This window comes from Alosa pseudoharengus, unplaced genomic scaffold (assembly GCF_046254945.1).
Source record: "Alosa pseudoharengus isolate Yale_2024_CS ecotype anadromous, Long Island Sound unplaced genomic scaffold, YU_APseudo_1.1 YU_APseudo_1.1_scf_16, whole genome shotgun sequence".
Lineage (NCBI taxonomy): Eukaryota > Metazoa > Chordata > Actinopteri > Clupeiformes > Clupeidae > Alosa > Alosa pseudoharengus.
In genome coordinates, this window is record NW_027468630.1 from 15383318 (window position 1) to 15410863 (window position 27546).

At 43.2% G+C, this 27546-nt stretch overlaps 2 protein-coding genes across 3 annotated transcripts; one reads left to right on the top strand and one right to left on the bottom strand.

The window, feature by feature from the left end:
• Positions 1-4556: 4556 nt before the first annotated feature.
• Positions 4557-14080, bottom strand: thg1l (tRNA-histidine guanylyltransferase 1-like). 2 transcript variants are annotated; one of them, XM_076287203.1, is made up of 7 exons: positions 13865-14080; positions 13372-13560; positions 12955-13131; positions 11562-11731; positions 5568-5656; positions 4938-5045; positions 4557-4859 (listed from the first exon to the last, which is right to left on the bottom strand). In XM_076287203.1, exons 2-7 carry the CDS (start codon positions 13551-13553, stop codon positions 4704-4706), a joined length of 882 nt encoding a protein of 293 aa, XP_076143318.1. In that variant the 5' UTR covers positions 13554-13560; positions 13865-14080; the 3' UTR covers positions 4557-4703. The 2 variants fall into 2 exon arrangements, with proteins under 2 accessions (XP_076143318.1, XP_076143319.1); XM_076287204.1 differs by lacking the exons at positions 13372-13560; positions 13865-14080 and having other exon boundaries at positions 12864-12993.
• Positions 14081-14287: 207 nt separating this feature from the next.
• lsm11 (LSM11, U7 small nuclear RNA associated) lies at positions 14288-26217 on the top strand. Its single transcript, XM_076288124.1, has 4 exons — positions 14288-15060; positions 15280-15419; positions 15531-15614; positions 25953-26217. Exons 1-4 carry the CDS (start codon positions 14565-14567, stop codon positions 26154-26156), a joined length of 924 nt encoding a protein of 307 aa, XP_076144239.1. The 5' UTR covers positions 14288-14564; the 3' UTR covers positions 26157-26217.
• The last annotated feature ends 1329 nt before the right edge of the window (positions 26218-27546 follow it).

Consider the following 27546-nt stretch of genomic DNA (forward strand, 5'->3'; position numbering starts at 1 on the left):
GTATTTATATAAACTGTGGGTGAACTTAAACTGTATGGCTATGCGGTGGTTCCTGTAGGCTTTGCGGGGGGGGGGGGGGGGGGGGGCTCCATGTCCATTTTGCTTGGGGCCCCCAAATTCCTTGAAACGCCCCTGGCTCGTTTTACTACATTGTGCGCTCGTTTTACTAAATTGTGCTCTCGTTTTACTATATTGTGCACTAGTTTTACTAAATCGTACGCTCGTTTTACTAAATTGTGCTCTCGGTTTACTAAATCGTGTGCACAATTTACTATATTGTACTCTCGTTTCACTATAGTGTGCGCTCATTTTACTAAATTGAGCTCTCATTTTAAGCATAGTAAAACGAGGGCACAATTTATTAAATGAGTGCACTATTTACTAAAACGAGCGCACAATTTACTAAAACGAGGGCACAATTTATTAAAACGAGAGCACAATTTGTGAACATGGCAGAACATTGTGTGCACGATCTACTTAAACGTGGCCACAATTTTGTGCACTCAATATTGTCTTGACACATGTAAACATGAGCACGGTATAGTATATTCGAGATCTCGATCTACTAAAACGCACCCACGAATAATTAAAACGTGGGCTCGAAGAAATTAAATTGTGTGCACAAAAACGTAGTGTGATGTCAAGGGGAATCCCCGGGAATGACGTCGGGAGTTGTCGCTTGTAGTGACGTAGGGGGAATCTGATTGCAGTGCACCTGGATATAGCCCAGTTAAGTAGGCTATAGGTGGGAGAGCAGATGATTGTGTGTGTTTGCACAGGTCCCTTGCCATCTTCGTCCAGCTGAATGTTTGCCGAAGTTTTGAGTGTTGAGGTCCAAGTTTATGCAGAGCTGTGGTGTTTATCTAGCCTGACGAGCCAGACCCACATTAAAATGTAGGGTCTGGGCACTCACCGTTCGCAGTGCTCAGTCCGAGGGGCGAGATAATCGGTTGTTTTTTAAATTCTCTCTGCACGCAATAGGACAGCGCTATGAGTCCCATGCGTTTCCCACCAGCGGAGCTAGTTGGCTAGTTCAAACTTTTGCCAACTTAATAAAAGCTTAAATGGTGTCACACTGTTCACCAACAGCAACATTATCTTATTTGTTTTCAAGTAGCAGGGAATTCAAGCTTGCAACTCTGCCATCAATCATTATGTTAAGCCCGCCTAACGACTCTATACACGATTTGATTGGCCTGATAGAAGTTACATTTTTCGAGCTCACAAGCCAACAGAGACTTGCTAGACTAGCCCTGCGCTAGGATGCGTATAGATTTCTAGGCTAGTGTTTATCGCGAACGGTGTGAGAAGCTGACCATCGTGTATGCCACTGTTTATGTCTCCCGTTTCATAGTCTGTATCAAAGCTTAGGCCTACTGCGTTGTGTGCATATCGGTGTGCGGGTGGGTTATATGGTGAGGCCCATCGGGCGCTAGAGGGAACCAATTATTGTATTGGGTGGGTATTAATACGCAGTAGCCTATTTGTAGGCTACCAACAGCAGTAGGTCTACGTGTTGTAATTGTTTGGGAGCTTGTCGCTGTGTGTGCTTCGATTGCCTTCTAGACCTCACAGTTAACGTAGGCTTTAGTCAACAATCTAGGAGGTAGTGGAAACCGGTCATTACAACAGAGCCCGAGTAGCCTATGTAGCCTAGTAGAATTTCCCCATTATGGGTCTCCATAGCTGGCGGTTGACACCACAGGTGACCCTGCTACAAAGAGTAGAAGTCCGCTATAAACCATCCTGACCACCTAAAGGCTTTAATTAGACTACGGTTATCATCACATTACCAATATGAACTGTAATGTTACAGACAGCTGTAGGCCTAGTCCATGCAAAGGTAACACGAAGTTGCCACCACAGCACAGCGAGCGGTGAGAAAATGTCGGGAATTACTAAATGTGAGCACGAAATACATATTTCGAGAGCTCAATTTAGGCCTACAACAGGGTCACGTTTTATTAATTCGAGGGCTCAATTAAAGGAAAACATGCTCACCCTAGGAGGCAGAGCTTTCAGCTATCGCGCACCCCTCCTCTGGAATAATCTTCCTTCCTCAATTCGACTAGCAGACACCCTCCCTATTTTTAATGGTGGTCACTGACCATACCTGCGCTGGTGCTGACTACCCCTCACCATGCCTTAGTTATGCTGCTATAGCATAGTGCTGTCATGGACTTTTCATGTGTCACGCCGTACAACCCCCCCCCTCTCCTCTCCTCTCTCCCCTTCTCTCTCTCTCTCAACTCTCCCTCTCTTGCCTATTCTCCCTATGATATACTGTAACAATATATAGTACCACTAATTACTTATTGACATTAACCACTTTGATTTTCAGTAATACTAACCCACTCTACATCTCTCTTTTTTCCCCCTTACTGTACCTCACTTGTGAGGTATATCATTACCAGTCATCAACCATCCATGTGTTGGCCCTCCTCTCACCCATCTCACCTGAAGTCCCATCCTCGACTGCCCTATTACTGTCCCCCTATCTGGATTCCTGGCCCGTACAGCCTAGCGACCCATCACCTGCCTATGACAATTCTGCCCGGATTCCTGGCCTGTCTGCCGACACACCACATGACAACTCCCTTCCCCTGGACAAATCCAATGCTGGACTATTTGAACTTTCTGTCACTAAATCAGGATTAACGAATTATTAAACCAGATACGTAATCACCCCACCTCTTGTAACTTTCTGCTCAAGTGCTTTTTAACACCATGTCTTATTCTCTACACCTGACTATCATATGCATTTGTCATGTATACAGACCTTACTGTCCTGTATTGACCCTAGGTAGATGGGTTAGGCCCTTGAGTCGTGGATCTGCTCGAGGTTTCTTCCTATATGTATCGCCAATTCTAGGGAGTATTTCCTCGCCCCTGTCACCCATGGGCCTCTCTCTTTCTTGTCTTTTCTTCCTTTTTCTCTGATTGCCTACATTCTGTAAAGCGCCATGATACATGTGTAATGTTTTGGTGCTCTATAAGCACAATAAATTGAAATTAAATATGACTTAAATGCCAGTGTCAGGATGGAGTGGCATAGTTCTGTCCAGAAAATCTCCAACCTGGAAAGACGCAGACATCACAGAGCTACTGTCCATGAGGGCAGACTTTGTGACAAATTGTGATCGAACACTTGAAGGGAACAGCAAGAGACACGTTGATGTAGCCTACAACCGCATCGAAAGGCCAAAAGAATTTAAAAGACCAAATCATCCTAAGCAGAAAGCGCTGAAAAAACAGTAGCCTACAACGACGTCGTTGACGACAATAACAGGAGTATTTAATAAATTGTTAGCCAACACGGTCGGTTTTCTGTTCATTGATAGCCTTCTCATGACCTCACTGCTGAGCCTGATATTTGTTGAGAATGAATATGCCTAGAGAAAATGAAAACAAAGCAAACCCAACTTTGTTCCAAGCTCCTTACGTAAATGCAATAGACACATGGGGAGAGGATGCTTTTGGAAAAATAAACCATTAAAAAACGAACCACTTCACTGTTATGTTAGTATTTTGTTTGTTGTTTAAAAATGTTGTATATGATGGCCTTGAAGAGAGCCTACTGAATTGGCTGGTACCATAAAGCCTACAAGTTTGTACATGCTCTCTCCAACGCAAACCAGATTTGGGTTCCATAGCCAAGTAATTCTGCTACATAACGTTAAAAACAGATAAATGTGTTTATTTGAACCACGCATACAAATACTGTAGGTCAGCTTCAAGTAGGCGTGACTACGCACAATAGATTTTTCTTCTTTAGCCTACATAGCCTAATGCATACATTTTAGTATATATATTTTTTTGGGGGGGGGGGGGCTTTTATGCCTTTGTTGCGGATAGGATAGTGGAGAATGACAGGAAGTGAATGGGAGAGAGAGTCGGGGTGGGATCCGGAAAGGACCACGGGGCGGGAATCGTGCAGGCGCCCCAGCCAGTTGCGCCACGGCTGGGGCCATGCATACATTTTGTAAACAAAAACAGCAGCATTGACAGCGGCCGCATATATTCTGCGTCATATCTAGCCTCTTGCGAACTCTGCAAGCCCCCACCCCTCACTCGACAACCACACGGAGATTCTGTAACGTGCGTGTATGTCGTTCACACATAGGTCCGTATAAGGTCAATATAAGGTCCGCAAGTTAGCATCATATCTGAATCACCCGAAGAGTAGGACCTCCGTTTGACAAACGTCCGCATATACTCCGGAGATTATATCTAAAAAGCCCTTTGTGTGTGTGTGTGTGGCAGGGGGCCAGCGAGTGTGTGTGTGCCAGAGCCTGAGTGAAATCTTGCCCGGTGCTTGCATGCTGCCAGGCTAGCCAACGCCGCCAGAGTCATCTTGTGCCTGGCCACAGCTGGACAGCTCTTATTCTGGGCCGGCTTGGTGTGTGTGCGTGAGGATATGTTTGATGTGTGTGTGTGCGTGCATGTGTTTGTGCATGTGGTTGTTGCTAGACCTCCTTCTGAGGGTCCTGACAGTAGTCACAGTGGTCACACACACACACACACACACACACACACACACACACACACACACACACTTAAGACAATCGGTTTATTACAACAAACATGAAAATGTAGATGAACTTCAGTCACAAGGTGGTAGGCTATTGGCATCAGACTCAACAGTCCAGTGTGTGTGTGTGTGTGTGTGTGTGTGTGTGTGTATGCGCTCCTGATGGAGCTGCTCAGTCCGACTCCAGAATGTCTGGATGCTCAGCCCAGAACTGTTCTCCAATGATGTCACAATGGTGGGCAGTGACCTTCTTTCTGGTGCGGGTCACATGGACTTCTGACTCATTCTGATTGGCTGCTTTCACCTTCTTGGTGGTTACCTCTTCTGTCTGAGAAACAAGTTTAGAATTGGTCAACCCACTGTCTCTCTGTCTCGCACACACACACACACTCACTCACTCACTCACCGTGTCCCAGATGAGAGTGGTGCCTTTGCGGTAGAGCAGGGGCTCTTTGTTGTAGTTGATGTTAAATTCAGAGAACAGAATCTCATTTTTATCTGCAGCCACTGTACCCTGCAACAAACAAACAAACAAACAAACAAACACACACACGTCATCTTTATTATCATCATCATCCTGAACCTCACACAAAACACACAAAAAACCCTGCCAGTATTCCCAGTTTAGTGTGGGGTGTTTATTGAGTGTTTATTTAGTGCGGGGTGTTTATTTGTATTTAGTATGGGGTGTTTATTGAGTGTGTGGGATGTTTATTTAGTGCGGGATGTTTATTTGTATTTAGTGTGGGATGTTTATTTAGTGTGGGGGAAGTTTATTTAGTGCGGGATATTTATTTGTATTTAGTGTGGGATGTTTATTTAGTGTGGGGGATGTTTATTTAGTGCGGGATGTTTATTTGTATTGAGTGTGGGGTGTTTTGAGGGGGTTAAATGATGATGGATGGTGTGTGTGTGTGTATGTGTGTGTGTGTGTATGTGTGTGTGTGTGTATGTGTGTGTATGTATGTGTTTGTGTGTGTGTATGTGTTTGTGTGTGTGTGTGTATATGTGTGTGTGTGTGTGTGTGTAAATGTACCTTGAGTCGCTCTTCAGCTTGTAATGTGCTCAGGCCTCCTTTCTGCACCAGGCTCCAAAACACTGTGTTATACAGGTTATTAATATGGCCTACACACACACACACACACACAGAACATATTACACAGGTTATTAATATGGCCTATACACAGACGCGCGCACACACACACACACACAGGTTATTAATAGGTCATTCTGTGTCAAATCAGATAAGTTTGTAACGTGACTAATCTGAATCTTTTATTTTAAATTAGATTAAATTGTCTCTGGGGTGCCAGGCAGTATTTGGCTGCAAATTCAAATGTAGCCACCTTTACAGCGAAACTATCACGTAAATCAAACAACAAACACGTTTTATAAGTTTCAAATCATATATTGTGATAGTTTAAATTAAACCAAAAATATTCATACACAACTTAAATAATCATTGTCCATCCATACAATCGAAAAATAAAATGATATTTAAACAAAAAGGAAAGTATGAAAGAGTCTGAGTCACGGAAGGAAAGTGAGTTGTGGAATATGTTGAATTAGTTTTTATACTGGCGGAAGGGAAACGTGAACTCGGAGATGAGTGTTGAGTTACCAGCGGGAGACTAGCCAGGGGAACTGCAGAGTAGGCCTACGACTTGAACCAGGGATCTTCGCAACACCCCGACAAGAGAAAGGGAAACATCTTGCCATGCTGCCGATCCATTCCGTCATGTGCAACACAAAGTAGTTTGAGCCGGTCCTATTTTGCTCAGGATCCGCGCTGCTTCATAGTAATTCCTCCAAAGGATTAATCCACAAGGGTACGATCCAGAGGAATCCAGTGTAACTACATCCAGTGTGAAATCTCTGTTTAAAATGCTCCCGCCACGTCTTACAAGCCCTCAGTAATCTCTCTCTCCGATAGAGTTTCCTGGTAATTAGTGCTCTCCCTGCAGGCCAAGCAGCCTTTTAGCGTCAGCTGACTGCGTGACGTTAACAACCTAATTACGTTTAAGCAACCCGGTTGGATAAGCCCAGTGAAGACTATAGAGATATATGTTTTTACTATAAAGAATATGGAGCGGTCCGCTACAAGTTTGTTGCTACATCTCAAATTGGGATCTCAGACCTCAGATTCAAATCCTATGACATTACTTCAGTTTGACACTCTGAAAAACACATGATCTGAGAAGCGATGTTTGGGGAATATTACTCCTGGCGATGTTTGGGGACTATTACTCCTAGCCATGTTTGGAGACTATTAGGGACTATTACTCCTAGCCATGTTTGGAGACTATTAGGTACTATTACTCCTAGCCATGTTTGGAGACTATTACTCTTAGTGTGTGTGTGTGTGTGTGTGTGTGTGTGTAGCTTAGGTAGTGATGATTTATGAGCGGAGCTATGTGCAACTTCAAAAGATGTGAGGAATGAAGGAGGTTGGCCACATGCAAGCAGTAGTGACATAGTGCTAGTATTAGGTGCCGCCACCAACGTCATGAATTTGAAGTCATAAACGTGAATTTCCGAATGTGCGCCATCTTTGGAGTATTGAATATTATTGCTGGTAGCTGTGCTCCATAGGGCAGCATTATAGATGAAGATGATTGAATAAACCTGCCCAACTATATATTTGTTGGTTATAAAAATGAATAGGCCTACAATAGACACACAGTTGCTGATTGTTTATGTTGCTTATGCTATGTCGCCAGACTTTCTATTAAAACAGTCTCTTACTGGAGTAGGAAGTAATGAACACCACAGGTGGAGACGTGCGTTATATCCAACTGTATACCAGAGGCATAGTTGACCATTAGAAACGTTTGTTGCTGTCTGTTAAAATATGGCACACTGTGGCCACTGGCACGGGATGCTAATCGATGCTGCTCAGCAAAGCGCAGCGCAAGTGGCATTTTGCCGGTTTGCCGCCCTTGTGCGTGCCGTGGTCAAAGTTCCATCAGGTTGAACTTTGACCGTGGCGCTCTGTAAGTCGTTGGTATTTTGCGCTGAGCCCAGCGACAAGCACAACAAAAATCTTTGGGACGTTACCTCAACCAAGAGCAACCTAGCGGCGAGCGCAGCACATACTGTGTACAATGTGATAGCCCCTTCACTCGCAAAATGAAACATTTCTGTGGGGCGCCTGCCATGAACCTCGCAGTTGCAAAATGCAAGGGACATGAATCAGCCTTTTTGCACGAACATTAACGGACACCAGCTCGGTCAGTGGATCTTCTGGCCAATCGATTTCCGTTTCTAAAATGAAAATTAACAAAACAAAAAACGAAGGATTATTTTATTTCCATTTTAAAATACAAAATCGAAAAACGAGAATCAAGTCGTTTTCCGTTTTCCTAATCAGTTTCAAAACATCGAAATTCAAATACTGAAATTAGTCTTAGGTCTTAAATTTCGACGATCATTATTCAATGAAGCCTATAACGTTATAAGTAGCCTACCCAGAAGCTCGCATCATAGTACCTCGCAAACTGCTTTGGCCACCTCAGTTTCCAGGTGGTCCTGAGTTAGTGGGTGCCTAATTATGCTGGGTGCAAAATCATCGGATGCTCCTCTCAGAGGAACCTCTTTGTGAACCAAAGTTATTTGTTAAAGTGTTTGCGATTTCTGCATAAGACATGTCCTTTTTAACCATCTCTTCTATATCCCTCACAACACTTTCTGTGAGGCCACCATATCTAACAGGTATTTTTACCAAGTTAGCTTCATATGGGATGGGCATTTTTAGACTTGTTTCCCTCGAAATGCCTACTTCAGAGGCCACTGTTCCCACCTAGTTTGGCCTACCATCAAATGCTTGGTCTCTTTAGAAAGCTGAGACCTTGTAGTTTCTTAAGGAACAATCAGAATAGCTGTGGGAAGTACTGGCAAAGAGGTACAGAGGCTAGAATACTGTTTTATATTTCTGCTGAATAACAAGTTCCTCTGAACTGACCACATTACAGCCCTCTAGGTCACCTGAGATGACTTAGAAACACAACAGAGCCCTAGCACCAGGTCTTGTGAAGCTGTGTGCAAAAGTAGATCAATATAGAATAAAAAAATGAGTGCTTTGGACCATTATTTGCCAAGGTATGCTCATGCGTTTTGTAAAATGCCCTATGGAAACTCCCCATAGGACTTTTGGGTTCCCAAAATGCATACTGACAATAAAAGGCTTACTGTGTGGCAAACTCTTGGTGTAGAAGCATAATCCTGGTCTCAACTGAAAGGTAACACTCTGAGGTTTCTTGTAGACTATTGACTTGATTGTATGTCAGGGGTTCTGATATAGAATGACTACACAAAATATGGAATAATTACACAAAAGTCTCTTTTTTTGCATTTTCTTTGTTACTTCAATGGGTGTGTATAAGATGGACTATACATCTGCACAACTAATATTGACAGGGCTCCAGACTAACTTTTTGCACTGGTTGCACTGGTGCGCCTAATTTTTTTTCTTAGGTGCACAGGCACAAAAGTTAGGTGCACCCAAATGTTCAACCACATCGCATTTAACACCGCAGCAAGTTCACTTTTTTTCCTTAGTTACTGTCCTATATAGGTTATCCTATGACTTATGATTTACAATTCTACAAGAAAAGTAACTTAATGAAGTGTTGGTGCTTTAAGTGCTTCACTGAGTTGAAATTTAAACTTAAAACATCTCAAGATGAATTAAATGATATAATAACAGTGAGTAAATTAACTGTGCACGTCTTTTAAGGGCTTCAAACTGCACATCTCGCCATGTGCAGGTCAGCTCGCCATGCTAGCATCTTCCATAGAAATGTATTTGAGCACAATTTAAAGAGATGTTCCAAGTAGCCTGGGGGATTTTTATGTGATTTTGCAATGATGATTGCAATAATCATTTGACAGCCCCACAATGCAATTTACTTTTTAATTTTAGTATTTTTACATTTTCAATAAGAACATCACTATGAATAATGCAGTAACGAAATGGTAGGCCTATTATTATAGGCTATTGCAATGACTTGCCATGCTCGATCTAAATGAGTCCATTCAATTCACCGTACACAATGACCACAGTTATACATGCAGGGAATATTCGGGCTTTAAATGTAGGCCTAGCAGCGATATTCGGTTTGCGCCAAATACCGGATTAAATTGATTGATGCCATCAGAATGAGTTTACACAACTCGCGCGCAAAACGAATATTGCTGTTGAAAACCGGGTTACTCCCTGCATGTAACTGCGGTCAATGACGCACTCCTTTCGGCGATATCTGTATCTCTGTCGTTCGGGAAGGCCTTGTATGCATTGTTCGCAATTTATGACGTCTTTTCATCTGCAATGACTCCTATAAATTTGGTGCAAGTGGCATTCCTGTGCGTCGGGTTTACGTCCAAACAATTTTGTTTTCAAATGAATAATTATTTCGGACTGAACTTGGTGAAGGGAAGTTTCACTAGGCCTATCGTAGGCAACGATAAACTTGATCATCATCTCGGGCTCGTCTGATCGGTTTGCTGCTGCCAGCCGCCGAAAGGCAGTGGGGAGAGGGGACATTTATCTCGGCCTATGTGACCACACTGTAATGCAACTACATCCACTCTGTTTATCTGACGGGTCTCTGACCTCTCTCTCTCTCTTTTCAAATTTACACACAGGCACTGGGCCACGGCCAATCAGAGGGGAGGTCCCGCCCTTCACTATCTGTGATTTGTTTAAACCACGATATTGGCCAAATATGTGTCTGTTATTGAACCAAAGGTAGAGTTTCAATGCGGACACTTTTTCCTCTCTCAAATAGCTGGTCGCACCGGTGCGACCTCCGATTTTTTTTAGTCACACTTTTGAAAAATTAGGTCGCATATGCGACCAAATTGGTCGCACTCTGGAGCCCTGTTTGGATAAAACAACATGAATATTCCATAGCTATTCCTGTGAATATATAAGACCCAATATGTGGCATCTACTTATTGCACTGCAGCTAGAAAGTAGTGAAGCACCAAAGGAGGGGGAGGGGGGCATTTTTTTATCAAATTGAAGTGAGACATAGTTTGATTAATCTGACAATGTAAAGCACTATACAAATTGTACATGAAAAAGGTTGTCATATGTCATTTAGGTATTCCCAAAAGTCCAAGCTTTCAAATGGTGTAATATTACTATGCTACATAACAATATGGTGCATAAAATTGATTTAGAATGTTGGGAGGGACGGGGGGGACGGGGGGTGCCGTGGGCACACTGTTCCATAACGTTATAGGCTTCATTGAATAATGATCGTCAAAATTAAGACTGATTTCGGTATTTGTATTTTGATGTTTTCAAACCGATTAGAAAAAAAGAAAACGACTTGATTCTCGTTTTTCGATTTTGTATTTTAAAACGGAAATTCGATAATCTTTTTTTTTTTTTTAAGTATATTTTTTTGGGCTTTTTATGCCTTTAATGACAGAACAGTGGAGAATGACAGGAACCGAGTGGGAGAGAGAGTCGGGGTGGGATCCGGAAAGGACCAAAGGCGGGAATCGAACCCGGGTCGCCGGCGTACGGTGCAGATGCCCCAGCCGGTTGCGCCACAGCTTGCTCTCCTTGATAATGAATAATCTGTTAAACTGCATATATTTATTTCGTCTGGACTATTATGGCAACTGTGTAGGCCTATATGACAGTAACATACCGTCTTTGATCAAATAAAGTATTATTAATATAGAAGTTATACTAAACCAGAAACTGACTTTCTAATATGGTTTACATTAAGTTCTCTTATGCATACTTCCAACATGGTCGCCACCCACTTTATGACGTCAGGTGGCGACACCTAATAGCTTAGGAAGTGATAAGGTAATGATATTGTGTGTGTGTGTGTGTGTGTATTGAAGTTGCTATTCATGGGTTTCATCAGGTCCCTTTACACAGGTGTATTAATCAAGCACCATGCAGTCTGCAATCATAATCAAGGTGCATGAACTGATGAAACCCATGAATACTGTACAGCATACAGTACAGCTGGGTGATGATGTCATGTGATGAGGTCATTGTGCTCACAGTCAGCCTGTCGCCAGCTCAGGTAGTCTCTCAGGTTACGGTTGCTAGGATACAGCACCACTCGTCCATCAAAGCTGGGAGGGTAGAGCAGGGGCTGATGGGTAAAATAATCACCCCAGTAGAAAACAAAGCTGGAGGAGAACTGGGAGGCCACATGCGTCATGAGCTTACTGTGGAGAGGACACGGACACACACACACACACACACACACACACACACACACACCATGAGGTTACTGAGGAGAAAACGCACACACACACCATGAGCTTACTGAAGAGAACGCACACACACACACACACACCATGAGCTTACTGAGGAGAGAACACACACACACATTATGAGCTAATTTCGGAGAAAACATACACACATATACATACACACTAGGGCTGTAACGATACACCAACCTCACGATTCGGTTTGTATCACAATTTTTGACCCACGGTTCGATACGAACCTCGTTTTCTTTTTTTTGGGGGGGGGGGGCTAGACATTTTATTTAATAACATTTAAACTGTTCAGTTTCCCCATGTGTGTTTAAGTTTCAAGGTAATACTTGTTCTCCTTGGGACAGGCCCTTTTGGGAAACATTGGTATTGAGATGATCAGTCAACTTGAATGCAAGAGTTTTAAACAAATATGTGCAGCATGCTAATGATGCTAAGCGGATTTAATAGTAATTTAGCTAATCGACTTCTATGCGTCCTTGCTTTCACGATTGTGAATTTAATGTTTTATTTGGATTGTGTGGGCCGAGTCGCGCGTGTCCACTAAGCGAGGGAGGGAGAGTGAGAGAGAGCGGGGCAAGGAGAGGGAGTTTATTTGTATACTGTTTGGAAAAGTTGAACACATAGTCTACAATGAAAGCAACGAGGGTATGAAATTATTTATTTAATTTTGGATAACGTAGGCTACCGGTAAGTAAAGCGGGACATGTGTGTTGCTTATGCGGTTGCGTAAGTTGCAAAGCGCTGTGTGAAACACTAGAAAGGGTGTGTCAAGATTCTGCCTTTTCACACCGCGACACAGGTTCGTGGATATGAGTGTTGCGATTTCGGTTTCGAATCGCATATCGTTACAGCCCTAATACACACACACACACACACACAACACACACAATCATGAGCTTACTGAGGAGAGAACGCGCACACACACACAAATTATGAGCTTATTGCGGAGAAAACACACACACATACACACACACAACACACACAACCATGAGCTTACTGAGGAGAGAACACACACATACAAATAAAAATACACACATTCATGAGCATACTGAGAAGTGTGTATGTGTGTGTGTACCTGGCTCTTCTTTTGAACCAGTGTGTTGAGCGTTTGAAGACGAAGCTGAACTCGTCGCTCTGGCCGTGTGTGTGTGTGTGTGTGTGTGTACCTGGCTCTTCTTTTGAACCAGTGTGTTGAGCGTTTGAAGACGAAGCTGAACTCGTCGCTCTGGCCGTACGCCACACACACATCCTCCAGCTGCTCCATCACACACTCCGCACTCCTCCGCATCAGCGCCAGCGCGCGCTCGTCATTGGGCTTCACAAACGCATGCTGATCACAGAACCTGCACACATTGCGTGTGAGTGTGAGAGAGAGAAAGAGAGATGCAATCAATAGACAGTGTGTGTGTGTGTGTGTGTGTGTGTGTGTGTGAGAGAGAGACAAGTGTAAGTGTGTGTGTGTGTGTGTGAGAGAGAGAGAGAGAGAGAGGGTGTTTGTGTGTATGTCTGTGTATCTGTGTGTGTATATGTGTGTGTGTGTGAATGTGTGTGTGTGTGTGTGTGTGTGTGTACGTACTACTTACTTGTGGAAGTTGCGTCCATCCAGTCTCACTACAATGTAGCAGTTTTTGAGGCACGTGTCATCAGTCTCGAAACTCCGCACATACTCGAACTTACTCTTCGCCATGACAACGCCACCACAGGAGAACGCCCGCCGGAGAAACCTAGGATCTCTCACACACACACACCCCACCCTCAGCAGCATGCAGCGTCTGCAGATCTCACACACACACACACACACACACAGAGCATATAGGGTCTTACACCAGTGCATTACATAAAACATGCAAACAGTACAATCGCTACATTAAATAAAAATATAAATATACATTACAATTTAGCTACGTAAAAATAAACGTAGACAGTACTGCTCAAAGTACCGCCTAACTGGATCCAGCAGAGATGAGCGCTCTCTCTCTCACATGCTGTGAATGATTGGGGTCGCCAACGTTTTGTGACGGCTTATCTGCCAAAACTATACTTTCAACTTTCAACGCCAAAAAACCACAGTCACACCTCTCACGCGATGTCCGGTTCCCTTCTCACAGCCTCGCGTTCCTCGCGACGTTAGCCGTTCTGTGTGTCTTCGTGGTCTGTAACGTCCAGTTTGCTTTTCCTCATGGCGCCGCCATCTGTTTCCACTGGCGACTGGGATACCTGAAGTCGCGCGTGGGGGCACTCGCCAGCATCAGCCCTGAGAAAATGTGAAAACATGCGACTGCAGAGCACGCACTCGAGTCCAGCATGTAAATATGTCCGTCTAGAGCTCACAGACGAAATCAGTGGTTCCGCTCACGGTGCAATTTGAAGTTACGTTAAATGCTGGCGGTTGTGCGACAAAATTGCGACTACATCAAGCATTTTATAGTAAAAAAAATGGTATTGTATATAGTATTGATTTTTTTCAGGACTGCGATACATTGTTGTGTATTTTTGTTGCAATTGAAACAGCTTGACATCTCCCCCTAGTGGTGAAATGTCAGAGTTGTAGGTGTGGATGGTAGGCAAACAAACTAAAACAACAGAGGTTCCAAAGAAAACAAACATGACACTCTTGCACTCTTGTGGTGTAGGACAATGCGGATATACAAACTAGTAATGTCTTGACTAATGCAAAATGATTCCAGCATACATTATTTCCAGCGTGGGGATGAATAACAGCGGAGGACTTCCAGGCCCATAATTCCTTGCAACTTTCCTTGCGGTTCATTCAAACATGGAGGAACATGAGCGAAAGTTGAGGAATAGTAAAGAACGTGAACTTGGTGGTTCGGCTGAGAGGGTCGAGGTGGATCAGAGCGCGAGCAGGGAGGCAGGAGAGGGACACAGAGAGAGAGGAGATGGCGCGCGAGAGGGAGAACCCCAAGAGCTGCTGGACTCTAGATTGGACGTTAGCTCGGATCAGTTTGACCCAATGCTGGCGCTGTACTCAACAGACGTACCGTTGCCTTTCCCGAACATCCGGTGCTTTAATAACGTGGCCGAGTATGAGAGCTTCTTGAAGGGCGGCCGTGGGCGCGCGAAGCCCGAGAACGTGGAGAAAAAACAGCGCAAGGCTCAGAAAGGCGTACCAGACCCGGAGAGGATCGCGCGGCTCAAAGAGTTGATGGTGAAGAACCCGGTTTGTGAGGACGCGGAAGAGGGCACGAGCGGGCCTCGGAGGCCTATGCGTCGACAGAAAGCTCCGAAGAATGTGCTTACAAGGATGCCACGTACGTTAGCGGCGTTTGCCATCATCAAAACATATTTTTTTATGTCTGTCTGGCTCATACTGTCTGACTGCTTGTTGCGTCTGTCAGCTGTGCTGCCCGTTGTCTTCTGTAATGTTGTGTGTGTGTGTGGCGCGCTTGTGTTGTGGATTAATTGTATGATTGCTGAGGATTGTGATTTGTGTTAATTAATGAGAATGTGTGTGTGTACATGTGAGCCAGTGCTGGCTGGTAGTCCTCTAGGTTCGCTGAACCAGTGTGTACAGGAACACCTCCGCGTTAAGGTTCACGTGCGCAGCTTCAAAGGTCTGCGCGGTGTGTGTGCTGGATTCGTCGTCGCCTTTGACAAGTTCTGGAACCTGGTAAACGTCCTCCCAGCTAGTCCACATAATACACTCTGTCACAGCAAACACCTAACTTACTGTGTGTGTGTGTGTGTGTGTGTGTGTGTGTGTGTGTTTGTTTGTTTCCAGGCTATGGTTGATGTAGATGAGACATACAGGGAGCCACTGCTTGGAGAAGCATTCTACCACGAGAAAGCCCTCACTGTGACAAGGGTAAGATGCGCGCACACATGCACACACACACACACACACACACACACACACACACACACACACACACACACACACACACACACACACACCTCCCTTGTTGTGTGTGTATGTGTAGTTGTGTTGTGTGCGCAACAGAGGCGGCCTCTCCCTCCCTTTATCTCTGCGTTAGAGGATGTGATGTCATAGCCAGTCCTGGACCGTGCAGCTTTACTGCAGAAAGTAGAGGATCTGGAGATGAGCGCTTCACAGCTCCAGGCCTACAGCAAGGCTGGGCAGAGGTGGCATACAGCAGGGCAGAGGTGGCATACAGCAGGGGTGGCATACAGCAGGGCAGAGGTGGCATACAGCAGGGGTGGCATACAGCAGGGCAGAGGTGGCATACAGCAGGGCAGGGGTGGCATACAGCAGGGGTGGCATACAGCAGGGCAGAGGTGGCATACAGCAGGGGTGGCATACAGCAGGGCAGAGGTGGCATACAGCAGGGCAGGGGTGGCATACAGCAGGGCAGGGGTGGCATACAGCAGGGCAGAGGTGGCATACAGCAGGGCAGAGGTGGCATACAGCAGGGCAGGGGTGGCATACAGCAGGGCAGAGGTGGCATACAGCAGGGCAGGGGTGGCATACAGCAGGGGTGGCATACAGCAGGGCAGAGGTGGCATACAGCAGGGGTGGCATACAGCAGGGCAGAGGTGGCATACAGCAGGGCAGGGGTGGCATACAGCAGGGGTGGCATACAGCAGGGCAGAGGTGGCATACAGCAGGGGTGGCTTAGAGATGCGACAGAGGTGGAGTAGGAGGGAGACACCATCTCAGTTAGACGTGTGTTTTTGTATGTCTGAAGATGATGGTGTGTGTGTGTTTGTGTATGTATGTTTGAAGATGCTTGTGTGTGTGTGTGTGGGTGTGTGTGTCTGTAAAGATGATGGTGTGTGTGTGTGTGTGTATGTCTGAAGATGCTAATGTGTGTGTTAGGGCTGGGCGATAAAACGATAGTGATATGTATCGCAATAGACATGTAATCGATATCAATAAAAAATATGTTAGATAGAATATTCGATAATTAAAAGCAACACACACCTCCCGCCTTACGTTGTCCATAAATAAATAGGCTAAATATATGTTGCATTGTAGCTAGTATAACCAGAGACTTTCTAATGTGGAGACACAGCACTCAAAAAATACTCCATAGAATTGCATGGGGCTAGTTTGTCACGGCAATATGGCTGTTGTCTACGCATATCCCACCCCCTCCTCGGCAAAACGTCAACATGTGAATACATTGAGCCAATCATGTGGTGTGATGTGAATACACTGAGCCAATCATATGGTGTGTTGTGAAGACATCGTGCCAATCATGTGTTGTGATCTCGCCGCTGGAGCAAGATTGGTGTCGTGAAGCCTTGCGCACGCGCATTTCTGCCGAAATGGATGCCCGACGAGTGCCCAAAAAGCGTTGTCAAATGGCCGCCGAGTGGAGGGACTTGCCTAAAAGGACTTTGGTATAACTCTACCAGAGTAGGCGATAGAAGTAGGCCTACCTCAACACAGACTCAATGAGTCCTTGCCCCGTGCACACTCTCTCTCTCCCTCTCAACAGGCGCATCCCTCCTCAGCATGCACATGTAATCCAAACATTCACAATCGTGCAAGACGACTGGCTAAATTGCTAAAATCCGGTTAGCATCATTACTGTTGCATTCAAATTGACTGCTAAATTCTAATCATCTCAATCCCGATGCAAATGGAAAAGTATTTTCCAAGACTCAAACGGGCCTGTCCCAAGGAGAAAAAGTATTTATCTGAAACTTAAACACACGTGGGGAAACTGAACAGTCTAGTAGGCTATGATAAATTAGCAAATTAAGCTACTTTGTTAACAATATTTTCATTCAGACTTATGTGCACATTTATTTATTTGAGTGTTTTTCATGATTGTGTTGCTATTTTTTTTCCCTGTTTGCTTTGATTGATAACTGAGGTGATTAAAATCAAAGGAAGGTTAAGTTTAAAATAAAAGTGTTTAAATTGAACTTTTTTTCCTTGTGGTCCTTATCTGAAATAATTATCGATATCGACTGATATGAAATACTTATATCGTGATACAGTTTTCAGCCATATCGCCCAGCCCTAGTGTGTGTGCGTGTGTCTGTAAAGATGCTATCGTAACACCCCCAATTATCACCACTTTTGTTCAGAAATTCTAAAACAACCATGTTTTTTTTGCAACCTACATCGGTCCTCTGTCAAATACAGTTGCATTTACAGCTCTGAACAAAACCGTTCAAGAGTTATTTAAGGAGAAGTCGAACGTGCGTTTTGTTTCATTCGTCCCTCCTGGCTGGGACAAATGAAACCGCATGGGGGACGAATGAAATATACAGCTTAAATTACATAAACTTCCCACAACTTCAATATTTGACAACATACCATGAATGGTACTTCAAGTATGTGTTATTTTAGATAGATTGCTGCTGGGCTATATGTCTTGGTTCATGTCTGTTAACAACACATTGCCGTCATGGTGATGCGCATATTTCGCGGTTATGGAAATAGCATGCATTATGCCATTAATATAGCTAGAATAATGCATGTTTCGAATTATATAATGTTTCTATAGTACAAAATGTTATTTCACTCTGTTTTTATGTGGTTAAAGCCACCACACATCCAAATAAGTGCCCTTCATGACGCACAGGCCGTCAGTCTCCATAGGTTGGCAAAACTCAACCCCCTACCTGATAGCCCCAAATATATTTGCATCTTTCTAAAACTGCTTTTCCATGTCTCACCTGCATAAAATATAGTATAAACACAGATATGTGTGCATTGACTTAGAATAAATGGGGTTTACTGCCTGGTCGGGACAAATGAAACAGGTGTTTCAATCGTCCCCCGATAGACATTTAGCATTATAGGCTGTTTTGCATCCATTACAAACAAACATGCAATGTGAACGTCTGGGATTGGGGAGAGCACTAAATGCTCTACTGAATAAGCATGAAGTTAAACCTTTAAATGAAAAACACTCTTTAATAATCAAAAAAATAAACCGCTAATTAAGTAAACTTGTGACCATCAAAAATCGTTTATCGCCTGTAACTCTGTGATAACAGGACGTAACAGGATGGCATTTGGCTGAGCAACGGAGGTTAATATGCTCTATGTTTTGTCCAAATGATGTCTGTCTATCATCGTTGCACTTGTAGAAAACCGGAGTGTGTGTGCAGGGGCGCAGGAGGCACGGGGGACATGGGGGATATGTCCCCCGCAGTGCTGAAGAGACGGCCGTCGTCCCCCTCACTTTTGATAAGGAAAAAAAGCCCTATAGGTACGCTAAATAAATAATAACCTATAGGGTTTGCGCTAATGTAAAACCATTAACAGCATCACATCACAGGGTGTCCGCGCGGTAGTAAAAGGTAGTAAAAGGTAGTAAATAGAATCTACCAAAATTAAGGCCCTTGAAAGGTAGTAAAAGGTAATAAATGCAATTTGACTTGGTAGTACATTTTTCATCACCACCTCAATATATGATTTTACATTTTTTGCTTAATATTTGTGTCTACATGTTTTAACTGCATCTTGCCTAATTAAAATATATATACGTGCTAACAGGACCTGAGTGAGTCGGAGTCGATAGCAATGATGTAGAAGTAAACTGTGTAGAGTTCCGTGGTTGACAGCCTATCAGCGACGCCAACAAACAACATTTTCGCCTTTTTGCTTCAGTTGATATTACAGGGATACAAACAACGCGCTTTTTGGTGACTCCTTCACATTGCTTTGGGCGACTTATATGAATCGTGCAGATCCGAAGAGTTTTTTAGGGGCAAGGGATGCAGGGATGCTTTTCGGCGACTCTCGCGTTTTTCACGTCATCTAGGCCCTACCGCAGGCTACCAGAGCAGCGTTTATCATATGGGCCTGCTGGTCCGGTGTCCGTGCTTCTGTCACTCATCTAATAATATTTGTTCATGTAGCAAAGGAGCGGTAGATGTAGGCCTAGGCTAGCCTATCACTCTGATAGCAGCTAAAAAAATATAGGCTACACTCACTCCGTTAGGAGGCAACTCTCAGTTTACACTAGGCTACTTCAGCTGGAAGTTTTAACAACTGTGGACTTGACTAGTGTAAGCTTTCGTTTAGCTGACGGTAGCGCTGCCATCTGACTGTGATCATCCAGAACCGTGCAATAAAATGCCACCTATCCCATCAGTAACAAAGTTTGAACTAGTCACTGACATGTGACCTAGACCTAGTATCTAATGTTACGGAATTGCAAGAAAACGAGTGAAAACAATTCCTTAGTTTTAACCACGCAAGTGCACGTGTCATTTATTAAAACGGTAGAAAACTGAATCAAAGACGGTGCATCAACAAAAACAGCATGCAGTTTAAAAGTCCCGTTATTTAAAGTCCCAGACATTTAAAGGGACAGCGATCACTCAAGACAGACCTACACCACAACTGAGTGATGAACGTGAAATTCTTTGAATAGCCTACAAAACACTGCATTTAGATGACAACTGCGTGAAGAACCACGCTAAAGTTGATGGCGAATTAAGTTTATGGCATTCACATTTAAATCATTCAATAGCCTATGAAAACTTGATCAGTTAAATTGTTCTCATAAAAGGAACAGCAGGCCTACAAAATATTCCAAATAGGCTAGTTTTATTGCAGTGACAGAAAACTGCAACATATGAGTTTAAAACCATGTTAAATTTGAAAGCATCTAGCTAGTGACAGGAGGTTTTAGGGGGGGAAAGAAACTCTGTAACCTACTTGATTCCACAGTCAATGTTCAGTATTTGGCCTATAATTTAGCCTATAATATTGGCATTTGAATCCATGAAAACTAACCAAAATCTATCATTTCCTATCGACAACAGACCAGTAATGCATCGAATCGCATTGCTACACATTTTGAAGTATTGAAAAGAATCAAATCAATGGCTTAAAGAATCTATATTTTATCAAATTGTGATTAAACTTGATTTACACTCCTAAATGGCATCCTTACCTACCTACCTAACTGTTGTTTTGGGAAGTATTTATCATGCAAGCATCGTGCATCCATGCTGAGTAATGCAATGAAATAAAGCAGTCCACTGATGTGCATGTTTTCACGGACTGCTTTGTGTCAAATGTGCAACAACAATACCATACCAATAATAATGGCTTTATCCATATAAATAGATTTCTGGGCCTATCCTTAGACTGGAGTTGTTTTTTTTTTTGGGGGGCGGGGGGGCGGGGTAGTCGGTGTTTGTTCTTCATTTTTCACCACACATGTTTGGTGTTTTAGCGTCATTTGTGCCAAGGTTATCATTCACCTTATTAGGGCTAAGGGCTGGTTAGGATAACTCAAGAGCTAGGGTTAAGGTAAGGACAACTGAAACTGAACTCCTCGACACTACAAAAAAAACATTGTCATTGACAATGACCATACTTAATGATCACAATTAGAAATTATTCGTGTACCTAATATTTATGATTTATACCTTATAGCAAGTAGTAAGTGGTACCACCCCCCCCCCCCCCCCCCCCCAAAAAAAAGGGCTGCTGCTTGATGTTGTGTTGGTAGTAAAAAATATTGTGGAGGTAGTAAAAACGGTAGTAAAAAGTAGTAAATTCAACTCTATGATTCCTGCATATACCCTGCATCACTAACCACAGCCATCTACAGTACAGTACTGTAAGACTGCACAATCTCATATTCACTCTGTTGGATATCTGAAGCCAGTTTGTCTACTAACAACCATCATTAGAGATGCGTTTCGTTTGGAGCGGCATACTGGTAGGCTATCAAAAGCATAACATTTTCGGTTTGGTTTGGGATCTAATTTACTTTTGGACTGTTTGATTTATATTGCTAAATGTTGGGACTGATGGGCACTGAACTCTGGGAGATATTTGATGGTTCACTGTTATGTTTCATGCAGTTGAAAAAGTGTCGGGATTTCCACCGCTGTTTATTGCGAGACAAGGCAGCCATTCATTGAATAGGGGTTGTGCTGTAATAGAAACCTTTTTGCGCAGCCAAGCAGCCTAAATTGAGTTATTGTTTAATTATGCATGATTTAGTAGGCTACTTTTTATTAAATTCGTAGGCTGGAATGCCTTTTGTGTTTAAATGTTGTAGGCTTCAGCCTCTAGCAATTAGCTTGAAAGGGGCGGCAAGACAATGAGCTTGAGAACGTGTGTTGGAGACCGATGGTAGGAAAACGACTTTGTTAATCCAACCAACAATATAATAAAATATTAATAAGAGGTGTTATTTCATTGACTTAAATCGAAGCAATGTCTTCTAGTGCTGGTGGACTGATGGCAATTGTTGGTATGGTATAGGCAAATATGGGAACCTGCCTTTATTTGTCCGGCTATAAATAGAATCAATCCCGGGCATAATTTGAGGATTTATGGTAGCCTATCTCCTGCTCAACATGACATTAGCTGTTATGTTTATTGATAACAAACTCAACTAGCCTACTGATCAACTTGTTTTCACTACCCTAACTATAAAATACAAGTCTATAGGCCTACCCAAAGTTTTTGTTCTAAGACATTTATTTCAAACATAATTTCAAGACACAAATTGGATACTTCAGTTACCTTGGTGCATAAATCCCAGAGAGTAGGCTACCACACCCCAGAGTGATGGGCCTTTCTTACACGTTCAGTGTGGGGTATAAACAAGCTGAGAATTTAAGGTGTCACGTCTGCCTGTCACAGACATGGGGAGCTCTTTGAAGCTTGGGATAATGTGGTACAGGTACTCAAGGGCGTCAGTTTGTTTTTAGAAGTGGTGGGGACAATAACCATAAGCTTGAGTGTGTTTTGAAAAGTGCGGGGTACCCTTATATAAGCTAGCCTATTCATCCATTCAACGCTGCATTACAATATGCTCAACAGTAGTGTTGCGCCGGTTAAGGTTTTTTAACATCCGCACCCACCCGACCCGTCAGGAGAGTCAATCTGCACCCACTCGACCCTCAATATGCACTGATTAACTACCCGAACCTGACCCGACCCGACAAAAAAAAAACAATGAGACGTCTTTTTGCCGCAACGTGTGTCTGAAAACGAGGTGAAAATTTGCATGCCTGCTGATCTGTTCACATGATGCGGCATTTTGGGGAGGCAGGATCAGCTATTAATGTGACGTGCAACAGGGGCGTGTAAAGTGATAGGCGTAGGCCTTATTATGCGTGGGCCTTCAGATGCAGCAGGTGTGTGATTTCCAAAACCATGGCGGGAGAACCGACTGCACTTTGGTTAGCTTGCATTTGCTTTGCTGTTGCTTAGAATGTTAGATTCTTGCGATAGATGTCTTCAGACAATAAAAAGTAATTTGGAAGGGAAATTGAAGAGAAGAGTTGCCCCCTGCGTTGGCCGTGATTCCCCTTTGAAAATCAGAGGTTCACAGGCTACTGTGGCCTTGGTCAGTGGCGCCGCCAGCCGTAATCCTGTAGCCTATGCGTGTACAATTAATTCATGAATTCATTCAATACAACAATAAAAATAGCTTGTGTACTGTCTTAATTGAAACATGCTTCACGCACAAATGATAGCCTAGGGCAAAGAGAATGGACATCTCAACATAAGGATACATTAGAAGATGATTGGTGTAAACTTTGTCACACGACGTGATAAGCAGTTCTGGCGCTTAAAAACGCAACGTTCCATTCAGTCATAAATCATTCAAACGTAGGCCTAGTGCTCGTCATGAAAAGAAAACAGCAGCTTAATATTTTTCAGGTGTTTAACAGTAGGCCTAGGCGCACTGTATCAGTTATGCCGTAGGCAGTGAGATTATTAGGCATTGCATCCTGTCACTCTGTTTGGAACATCGCAGTTCGGGTTGATAAGATTCAGTTAATGCGAGTATGGGTCGTCTCAAAGTTTGGGACAACCAAACAGCAGAGTAGGCAAAGCAAATCCTACTTGTTAGGTTACCAATAGCTGTCTTTTCTCTAGGCCTAGGCATATCGGAAATCGCGACATAAGCTCATTGGTTTCTTTTTTGTTTTCTTTCTTGTTCGCGTGTTGGGTAGTGAAGCTATGCATTTAAATCAATGTAGCCTACTGTACATCAGAGCCGATATGGCCAGCCCTGATCTGCTGCTCTGTAAGGTAGCCTATTTCTGTCCCACCCAAATTTGCTGGACTACTTGCGAAATAGCCTATTCATCACAGACCTCACATGTATCACACGAAAGAGCTTTTTCTCAGCTTTTAAACGATGTTGGTGGTGAGTTGTTGTGGTAACTTTAATTTAATCATATTTTCTGCGCCCGTCTCCCTACCCATTCATCTTGGCTTCGCGAACTTTCCGTCAACACATGACAAACCATATAACAGAATAAACAGCAGCCCTTACTGAACACAAAGGTGTAGCCTAATTAAAGTTTAAAGTTTTAATTAAAGTTTAAAGCACTCCCCTGTACAGTTAGCCATTCCAGAGTAATCCGGTTTTAAATTTGCAGCAATGTCTAGGCTATGCATGTCTCCAACTTTGGGGTTCACAATGTGTTTAAATTGTTCAATAGGCCTACATGATTTTATAACAGGCCAAATACAAAATAAATGTTACAAATATCGCCTAGATAGCCTATCTGTAAACATTACAATCAGAGGATATACATATAGGGCAGACCGACGCTCATGAGTTCATGCTTTGTTTTATCGCTGGATTTTAGGATAGCCTACTATGGCAACCGATTGCATTCCGAGCTACAGTCAACTCTAGCAGGCATTAAATGACTGGAGGGTCGGGTGGGTGCAGATGTTAAAAAACCTTAACCGCGCAACACTCGATCCACACATATCTAGGCAGGTGTGTGCATGCTGTGAGGATGTCATTATGCGCGCCTATCGTTAGACTCGATGATTTCAGTATGTGGGGATTTTTTCGGTCGCAATTGGTTTGCACAATTTTAGAAGTGGTGGGGACAAAATTCAAATTATAAATAGTGGTGGGGACATATCCCACCCGTCCCCACCGTAATCTACGCGTATGCAGGTACTACAGTAACAGTATTTTATTTTACTTCTTATGTAATATTTTTTTTTTTTTATTTTATAAATGTTTAAATGCTGTTGGAACAAATAGTAGTTGATTATAAAAGCAACTTTCTGTTGCAATTTTCTGTGTGTTCTGGACTGGTAACTTGTTAAGCCAACATGTTCTAACATTGCATAAATATTAACTTCAGACACATTATGTGATATACACTATGATGGTGGAGAGTTGATTTGGTTTATACCAGACAATTAAGGTACTGTAGGCCTAACTAGGCTATTTGATCATGTAGTCTATGTTTGGATAGGCATGATGATTCATTCATGGCTTCATGAAATATCAACATCATGTTGCTTTTAGAGTATTCTACCATTGGCCCAAGTAGTGTAAAATAAATCTAAAAGAAAAAAAAGTAGAATTGCACATAGCAAGAAGCTGGTCTGAGGGCAGATCTGGTGTTGTGCTCATCTCACAGTTTTGACCATTTTTATCAAAAAATATTTTGAAAACAACCAATGGTATTATCTTAATATTCTGGCAAGTTTAAAATATGATGGTCGAAAGTGGGCCAGAGGTGGTGATCCGATATCTGGAAATCTGATCTCACTATGGGTTTGTGTTCACAATTTGGTCCCCCTCACTTTCAAAATATCTCCTGCGCCCCTGTGTGTGTGTATGCCTGAAGATGCTAATATGTGTGTGTGTACAGTATATGGAGATGCTAATGCGTGAGTGCGTGAGTGTCTGTGTGTGTGTATGTCTAAAGATTAGATTAAATTTGATTCAGCTTTATTGTCATTGTGCAGAGTACAAGTACAAAGACAACGAAATGCAGTTTGTGTCTAACCAGAAATGCAAAAAAGCAGAAAAGTGCAATGTGATATACAAAGTATAAACAGGTGGTGTATAGACAGGATAAGAAATATAGTGCAGTGTAGACTGTAGTGTACAGTTGGTTTACAGAAGGTGGTTTAGAGTAGTATAAATTAAATATAAATATGTGCAGTGTATTAGCAATTACCTTATAAGAGAAGAATAAATATGGGCATGTAATATGAACAATGTATGAACAACATGTACAGATATGTGCAATGTTGTAGCATTAACATTATAATAGTAGTAAGAATGATGCTAGAGTGTGTGTGTGTGTGTGTGTGTATGTCTGGAGATGCTAATGTCTGTGCATGTGTGTGTATGAAGATGCTAATGTGTGTGCGAGTGTGCGTGTGTATATGAAGATGCTAATGTGTCAGTGTGTGTTGTTTACTCTATGCTAAGGTGTGTGTGTGTGTTGTTTACGTGTGTGTTTGTAGCTGTTTGAGAAGTTAAAACTGCAGGAGGAAAAGATTGGCCACGCCCGTCACACACACCCCGTGCCGGCTGCAGATGGCCACGCCCCCCCTGAGGTCCAGGCAAAGGAGGGTGGAGCCAAGTATGGGCGCGTTCGCACACGACACGTCAATCAGCTGTTCATCCGCGGAGAAAACGTACTGCTAATCAACATCCCCAAGACGTGACCGTGTGTGTGTGTGTGTGTGTGTGTGTGTGTGTGTGTGTGTGTGTGTGTGTGTGTGTGTGTGTGTGTGTGTGTGTGTGTGTGTGTGTGTGTGTGTGTGTGTGTGTGTGTGTGTGTGTGTGTGTGTGTGTGTGTGTGTGTGTGTGTGTGTGTGTGTGTGTGTGTGTGTGTGTGTGTGTGTGTGTGTGTGTGTGTGTGTGTGTGTGTGAGAGTGTGTGTGTGTGTGTGAGAGTGTGTTTGTGTGTGTCTGTGTCTGTGTGGGGTGGGGCGGGGTGAGGATGTCCTACTAATAAACAAAAATGTGACCCTGAACTCGGTGCACACACATAAAACTGTGTGTGTAAGCATTTCTCTGATTGCATGTTTGATTGTGTGTGTGTGAGATCACCTGCATTCTGAGGCACGCACACACACACACACACACACACACACACACACACACACACCCTGCCGACCCCAACAGTGCAACCTCTGACTGGTCAGCTGATGTGTGTATCATATTGATATGTGACGGCTGCTCCTGAATAAAGGCTCCGCCCGGATTCGGACTTTCCTAGCGTTCATGGGCTTCGGAAGAACCTTTTTCCCAGTGAAAACATCATCATTCCGTGTCATTCACATCACGTAATGTGTGAGTCAGAGGTCGGAAACTGGGGCTAGATTTTGCTAACAGAGTTGCCCAGTTAGGGGCTATCTTTCTTTCACAAGCGTCTTACACTATATTTTAAGCAAATACAGTTGTTTATTTAGGATTAGTGAGTGTATGTTTTAACCTTTGTTGTGGCATCCGTGTTTGTCACACATTCCGACGACAAAGCACATGAACACTTGCTGTGGGAAAAACAAAGTAGCCACGGGGGCGGTCCTGGTCATTCCGAAGTGCCATGAATGCACCATTAGTCCTGTTGGGTGCTCTGGTCATGACATCACGGAAAGATAAAGATTTAGGAAACAAAAAGCTTCTACTTAGGTTATAAGTTATTATGGGAAGGTGGGTGTAATCAACGTGTCACGTTGATCGGTCGTTACCTGCCACAAGGATTCGAAGGGGCATCGTGATACTTCTTTTTTAATAGTATATTGATAAGATAGAAGTATATTTTTGTTTTGCCTTTATTGTGAAAGGACAGATTGATCAACTGCAACAAGTTGATACTATATTGTAGCCTAACGTAGCCATACTCAATTCTAGTCAGATCATGAGTCTGATACTGCTCTATTGGGACATAATTATGGGGCGTGTTTCAACCGATACGGGGGGAATGCCTCTGCACTCATAGACCTAACCAATCAGAGCAACGAAATAACTTAATATCTCCTCAAAAGACTCATTAGTGAAATCTAAGAGATATGTAGTAGGGTAGGCTATTAGGAAAAAACTGATAGCCTAT